General features: G+C 38.4%; 1 protein-coding gene across 4 annotated transcripts in view; it reads right to left on the minus strand.

Moving 5' to 3' along the window:
- The window catches only part of FERRY3 (FERRY endosomal RAB5 effector complex subunit 3), a 47,454-nt gene extending 40,688 nt beyond the window's left edge, over nucleotides 1–6,766 (minus strand). For 2 of the 4 annotated variants that reach the window (XM_060658664.3, XM_060658661.3), the window contains exons 1-3: nucleotides 6,660–6,766; nucleotides 4,627–4,821; nucleotides 2,813–2,958 (exon numbers count right to left, since the gene is read on the minus strand). In XM_060658664.3, coding sequence (XP_060514647.1) covers nucleotides 2,813–2,958; nucleotides 4,627–4,804 — 324 coding nt within the window. In that variant the 5' untranslated portion in view covers nucleotides 4,805–4,821; nucleotides 6,660–6,766. Of the gene's footprint in view, nucleotides 1–2,812; nucleotides 2,959–4,626; nucleotides 4,822–4,966; nucleotides 5,061–6,008; nucleotides 6,154–6,659 lie in introns of those variants that run through there. The other 2 variants (XM_078450151.2, XM_060658663.3) reach the window with 2 other exon arrangements.
- Between the last annotated feature and the right edge of the window lie 157 nt (nucleotides 6,767–6,923).

Here is a 6,923-nt window from a genome sequence, read left to right on the forward strand (position 1 = left end):
GTATCAAACCAATAGTGATCCTAGTGGAGAGATTGACTGCTTTCTTCAAGAACTCTTGACCACTCATTCTTCCCCTAACTTCCACACATGCTCCCACAGTATTTATCCTAACACTGACTGCACAGTGTTATAGGCTAGAGATTTCTTTGTCTCTTCTTACTAGATTGTAAACTCCTTGAAGGCAAAGACTTATCCTCAGCTGTGTACCCAACACATTTCAGACATACAAAAAATACAGCTTGAACAAGTTTAGTGGAATTACTCTTTTTATTTCTTTTTTTTCCTTAAAAATTTTTTTTAAATGTTTATCTTTTTTTGAGAGAGAGAGAGAGAGAGAGAGAGAGAGAGAGAGAGAGAGAAAGAGAGCATGCAAGTGAGGGAGAGGCAGAGAGAGAGGGAGTCACATAACCTGAAGCAGGCTTCAGGCTCCAAGCTGTCAGCACAGAGCCCGATGCGGGGCTTGGACCCACAAACTGCGAGATCATGACCTAAGTTGAAGTTGGACACTTAACTGACTGAGCCACCCAAGCACCCCGAAATTATTCTCTAAAAAAAATTTTTTTTTTTTTTTAACGTTTATTTTTGAGACAGAGAGAGAGAGCATGAACGGGGGAGGAGCAGAGAGAGGGAGACACAGAATCAGAAGCAGGCTCCAGGCTCTGAGCCATAAGCCCAGAGCCCGACGTGGGGCTCGAACTCACGGACCGCGAGATCGCGAGATCGTGACCTGAGCTGAAGTCGGATGCTCAACCGACTGAGCCACCCAGGCGCCCCTAAAAATTTTTTTTTTTAATGTTTATTTATTTTTGAGAGAGAGAGACAGAGTGTGAGTGGAGGAGGGGCAGAAAGGGAGGGAGACACAGAATCTGAAACAGGCTCCAGGCTCTGAACTGTCAGCATAGAGTCCAACGTGGGACTCAAACTCACAAACAATGAGATCATGATCTCAGCTGAAGCTGGACACCCAACTGACTGAGCCACCCAGGTGCCCCCAGAATTACTCTTTTAATACATTTTACAGCTTTATCCTTTCATCAGCAGAAAGATTAGGTTTCTTTAAATAATACTTATTACATGCATATCTTTTTTTATTTTTTATTAGAAAAAAAATTTTTTTAACGTTTATTTATTTTTGAGACAGAGAGAGACAGAGCATGAACGGGGGGAGGGTCAGAGAGAGAGGGAGACACAGAATCTGAAACAGGCTTCAGGCTCTGAGCTGTCAGCACAGAGCCTGACGCGGGGCTTGAACTCACGGACTGCGAGATCATGACCTGAGCCAAAGTCGGACACTTAACCGACTGAGCCACCCAGGCGCCCCTGCATATATTTTTTTAATGGAACAATTCTTAACATTTAAAATAATACATGTAAATAGCATCACCTTTTAAGTAAACTAGGACACCATAATGGGCATGAAGCAAACTGCTTCGAATAACAAAACATGACCCCATAAAACTGATTTTCAAATTCTCATATACCACATTACTTACACTGGGATGTAATTCACTCATTATACTTTACAATTACTGAATTTATCTGTATACATAGTTCTGTTTCTGGCTCTCTAACTAAAACGGAAATTTCATTTTGTGTCTGTCTTGTGCACTGTTTTATGTCTGATAGCTGGCACAGCACCTGGCATACGGTAGGTTCTCACCATACTATACCTCATCAACTCCAAGGTGCATATGTTTTTACATTACCACTCTCGGAAATCAGAATGCATCTTGCACTATCATAGTTGTTACCCTATCATAGTGTAAGTGGTCCTGGTGTTCTTTCTCAGTAGTAAAGTAGTAAGACTTTATGAAAATAAGATATATTATTTAAATGGAAAATGATGATGTTATGTAACACAACAGTGAGGATAAATGAAAAGACAAAAGTAAATCAAAGCTAAAAAAAAAAAAAAGTAAATCAAAGCTTAAAATGAGCTACCCCTGTTAGTTTAAGGTTGCCAGATAAAATACAGGTTACCTCTGTTAAATTAGAATTTCAGATAAGCAAAGAATAAATTTTACTGTAAGTATGTTCCATATATTAATGGGATATACTTATACTAAAAAATAATTCATTCTTTGAGATTCTGATTTAATTGGGTACCCTGTATTTTTTTAAATCTATTTTTTTAAAATTTACATCCAAGTTGGCATATAGTGCAACAATGATTTCAGGAGTAGATTCCTTAACGCCCCTTACCCATTTAGTCCATCCCCCCTCCCACAACCCCTCCAGTAACCCTGTTTGTTTCTCCATATTTAAGAGTGTCTTATGTTTTGTCCCCCTCCCTGTTTTTATATTATTTTTGCTTCTCTTCCCTTATATTCATCTGTTTTGTATCTTAAATTCCTCATACAAGTGAAGTCATATATTGGTCTCTAATTTTGCTTAGCATAATACCCTCTAGTTCCATCCATGTAGTTGCAAATGGCAAGACTTCGTTCTTTTTCACTGCCAAGTAATACTCCATTATGTATATATACCACATCTTCTTTATCCATTCATCCATCTATGAACATGTGAGTGCCCTGTATTTTTAATCACTAACTCTGCCAACCCTGTGCTGGTTAGAAATACAAAAGTAGTTCCTCTTTTACAAAGGCATTACATAAAGTATTGTGTCGTAAGTGCTCACCTGATACAGAAAAGAGGCACATGATCATCAATTTATATTGTACATTATGAAAGAAAGTGTTGTATGTAGAGATAAAAGGATTCTACAATTGTTTCAGTATTACTTTAGCAATTTAATAATCTTCATCAAAGTCCAGATAATCCCTGAAATTTGCAATCTGATCTATTTTCTCACCTCAGCATAAGCTTTGGCCCACGTACTGGCCAGCTGATGTAAATCAACTTCACCTGATTTCACAGCTTCCAGGGATGCTTCAGCATCTCTATCATAATCTCTGAGGGATTCTTCTTCTATAAACTGGCTCAGAGCTTCTTTTAAATCTGCAACATGGACAAAAAATACCAACATAAGCAAAATCCAGACATGAACAGGGAACATTTTACTTGGCTAGATGTTCCAACATGAAATTTTCTTTTTTATCAAGCTTGCATCTGAAACCAAGCAGGTAAAAGCATATAAAGGAAAATCTACAGATTTTGAGGGTCTGAAGGCTACTGTATTTAAATGAAAAACATTTATATCCTATATAGTTATATTATTTGAAAGAGAAATTGAATGATTAGCATATTAAAACTAATTTAATTGGGATGATCTGTAATTTCAATTTTAGAGACACTACTTAGAGATAATATAATGGAAACGGAACAGGGATAGAAATCAGGATACCTGTGTTCTGGTCTTGACTGTCATTATGTTTGTAACTGTAGACCAGTGGTTCTCAATTTTTAGCATGCATCAGAATTCCCTGGAGGGCTTACTGAAATAGATTGCTGCATGCCACCCCCAGAGTGTCTGATTCTACAAGAATGGGGTGAGGCCCAAGAATGTGCATTTGTAACAAGGTTCCAGGTGATGCTGTAGATTCTGATCAGGGAACAGCTTTTGAGAACTACTGCCTTAGGCAAACAATTTAACATTTCAATGCACCAGATTCCTTATTTGTACAATGAGACTGTGCTAGATAGTTCCTAGGTTTCCTTTTAAGTCTAACTTTTCATGATTCAACATATTCTCAATTTAAAATTTTTTCCTCATCTGTGAGATAGAACACAGGACTTTTAAAATGGTTTAATACCGATGCCTATGGGATTAATTTAGGTAAGTACAAATTATTCAAAGATTAGTATATCTTCTCTCCCATGACATCTCAGGAACTGAGGACCAGATCATTAAAAGGGCAATGCATTTGGGAATACAGTTCTGTATCATAATCAGGGATAGCTGAAATGAATCCACCCAACTAAATTAAGATGTTAAGCATTCTAACCCAGAATTTGTAACTGAGTTTTCATTATATTATTTTTTTTAATTAAGAAAAAATGTTTAATGTTTTATTTTTGACAGAAATAGAGAGGGAGAGAGAGAGCAAGCAAGGAGAGGTGCAGAGAGAGAGGGAGACACAGAATCTGAAGCAGGCTCAGGCTCCACACTGTCAGCACAGAGCCCGACGCGGGGCTTTATTAACTCATGAACCCTGAGATCATGACCTAAGCCGAAGTCGGATGCTTAACCGACTGAGCTACACAGGTGCCCCTTAATTTTTTTAAATATTTATTTATTTTAGAGAGAGAGAGAGAGAGACAGGGCATGAGCAGGGGAGGGGCAGAGACAGAAGGAGACACAGAATCTGAAGCAGGCTCCAGGCTCTGAGCTGTTAGCACAGAGCCCGATGAGGGGCCTGAACTCACCAATTGCAAGATCATGACCTGAGATCATGACCTGAGCCAAAGCTGGACACTCAACAGACTGAACCATCCAGACACCCCTGTAAATTAATTTTTATACTAAACTGCCTTTTAAACAACTCAAGGGGTACAGAAAAAAACAATAAAACAAAGATCTGGGGAATATTCTTATTCTTGGAAGCAGTTAAAAACTTCATATTTTATTGCAGTTTCAAGCTTCTCAGGCTTATTCTTTCTAATATGAAATGTCAAAGGAAAGAGATAATAGGAAAATAAAGTTGTATTACAAAAATCAGTCCTCACCTTTTTCTATAAAGCATGGTAAACTGTGCAGCAGCATCAGACGTCCATGTAAATGACTCGCATTCTCTTGAACAGGAAATTTGAGAGGTACCCTCAGTTCTAAGCATTGAGTTCCTACTTTGAATTTATACACAAATTCCCTCTCTCTGTTGTAGACTCTTTCTCTGGTTTTCTTCATCTTCTTTCGCAGGGTTTCTATAGAACAAACAAACCAAAATCCATCAGATTGTAAATCACAAAAAATCATGTTTCATTATATCATACTACCTCTAAGAAAATATTCCACCACTCACTGATTATGTTTGTGTGACTCGGAGCTTATTATTCTAGGTTTTCCTACCTTTATTCCTGCATTTTCGTCTTCATGAAGAAAATGATGTGTTTCTTTTTTTTTTTTTTTTTTTTTTTTAAGGAAAAAAGCTCCTTTTAAACTTCACTTAGGGGGAAAAAACCAAATGAAAAACCATTTCATTCTGGGGCAGGGTTCTCAAGAATAAGGGAAGAACATGGAGAGAAGAGCAGAGAAGATGCTTAGAAAGAGATGAATGGGTAGACACAGAGCTTATGAAACAATGGGGAATACCAAGTCAAAGAAATAGATCAGGGACTAAGAAGTGATCTTGAAGATCTTAGATATGTGATTTTATTGGACATAGAAGAAAGATGGTGTTGGAAAGATTTCCATGTAGAAAAGACATACAAAAAAAAAAAAAAAAGTACAGGATATCCCAAAAGGCAAACTGGACACTTTTCAAAAAGAAGAAAATCTGGCCAAAAAGAGTAAGAATCAACACCAATTAAAGATTTATTTATCAGCCTCCTTACTAGGTTCCCTATCTCTAGGCTTTTCACCATCAGAACAATTTTCACACTATCTCTATGCTAAAGTTACAGTAATTTTTCCAAAGCGCCTATCTGATTGTGTTGCTCATCTGCTTAACACCCTTTGATCATATTCTATTGCTCTCAGGATAAAATTCAAACTCCTTGGGGCACCTGGGTAGCTCACTTGGGGGAGCGGCTCTTAGTTTTCGCTCAGATCATGATCTCCCTGTTCCCAGGATCAAGCCCTACCACCCAAGGGTTCTCTGCTGATATCGAGGACCCTGCTTGGGATTCTTTCTCCTCCCTCTCTCTACTCCTACTCCACTCGCATGGTCGCTCTCAAAATAAATAATTACATTAAAAAATGCAAACTCCTTAATCCGGTTTACCATGTCTCTGCTTATATCTCCAGACTTTTTCTCCCAGCACCTGTACCCCTCCTCACCAACACACAAATTCACAATTTTCCAGTCATACTGAACTCCTTTCAATACTAAACCTCTCCTTCCACTTCCAACCTTTTTGAAGTGGAAAAAGTGACACCAGAGCACTCTTACCGCTTTTCTTTCCTTGGATAACAACTACTCATTCTTCAGATCTCATCTTAGGCACTGAGGATGCTTTTAATTCGTAGATTATAAGGATTAATCTAACAATAAATACGAAGCATCTGATAAACATAGGATGATCAGCAGATGAAAACTAGTAATAATAAAAGAAATTCTTCATGAGCATGTTAATAAAAAAAAAACACAGGTTGCTAACTGAATACACACGATGAAGACAAAGAGTAAAGGAACACTGTAGCAGGGAACTGAAAGTTACAGAAATAGGTTTACGGCCTAATCTTATTTAAATTCAATATTTTCGGTAAACAAAAACCATTAGCTCTGGTATCAATCGGCTCAACATTTAAACTTATTATGTTTCAACAAACCGATAATTTAGTTCTCTCTCCTCACTTAAAAAATTTTTTTTAAATCAGGGGTGAAACTAAGGAAGGCTTCCGAGGCAAAACTGAGATGGGAAAATGTGGGCTGGACCGAACTCCTGCCGCCAGAGTGGAGGTTCTGAGGCTCAAATTAGGGAAAGGAAGGGGTAGGCTGTGGGCACCAGAAGCTCCAGACGAGTAAGGAAAACACCCTCTTCATTAGCCGCTTTCAGTCTGAACGCTTTCCGTCCCTCGCTCTTTATCTGGGCTCACCTACCCTAGTGCCGAAGTCCCGAGCAGTGCACACACCGGAGATATCAACGAGCTGGGGCGCCGGCAACATCAGCTGACTTACAGACCTCTTTTTACAGCCAGCAGATCTACATGAGCAGATTCGTCCATACCTTTTCCTCTTCCTCGACACTGTATAGAAAATTCCAGGCCTAAGTGCCCCATTTTCCCATATCGCTTCAACTTAGCCATTTAAAAATGTAAAAAAGCGTATTTCTACTATTATTGTGAATTTCAGAGAAGGCTCAAA

The sequence above is a fragment of the Panthera onca genome, chromosome B4 (assembly GCF_046562875.1).
Source record: "Panthera onca isolate mPanOnc1 chromosome B4, mPanOnc1 haplotype 2, whole genome shotgun sequence".
Lineage (NCBI taxonomy): Eukaryota > Metazoa > Chordata > Mammalia > Carnivora > Felidae > Panthera > Panthera onca.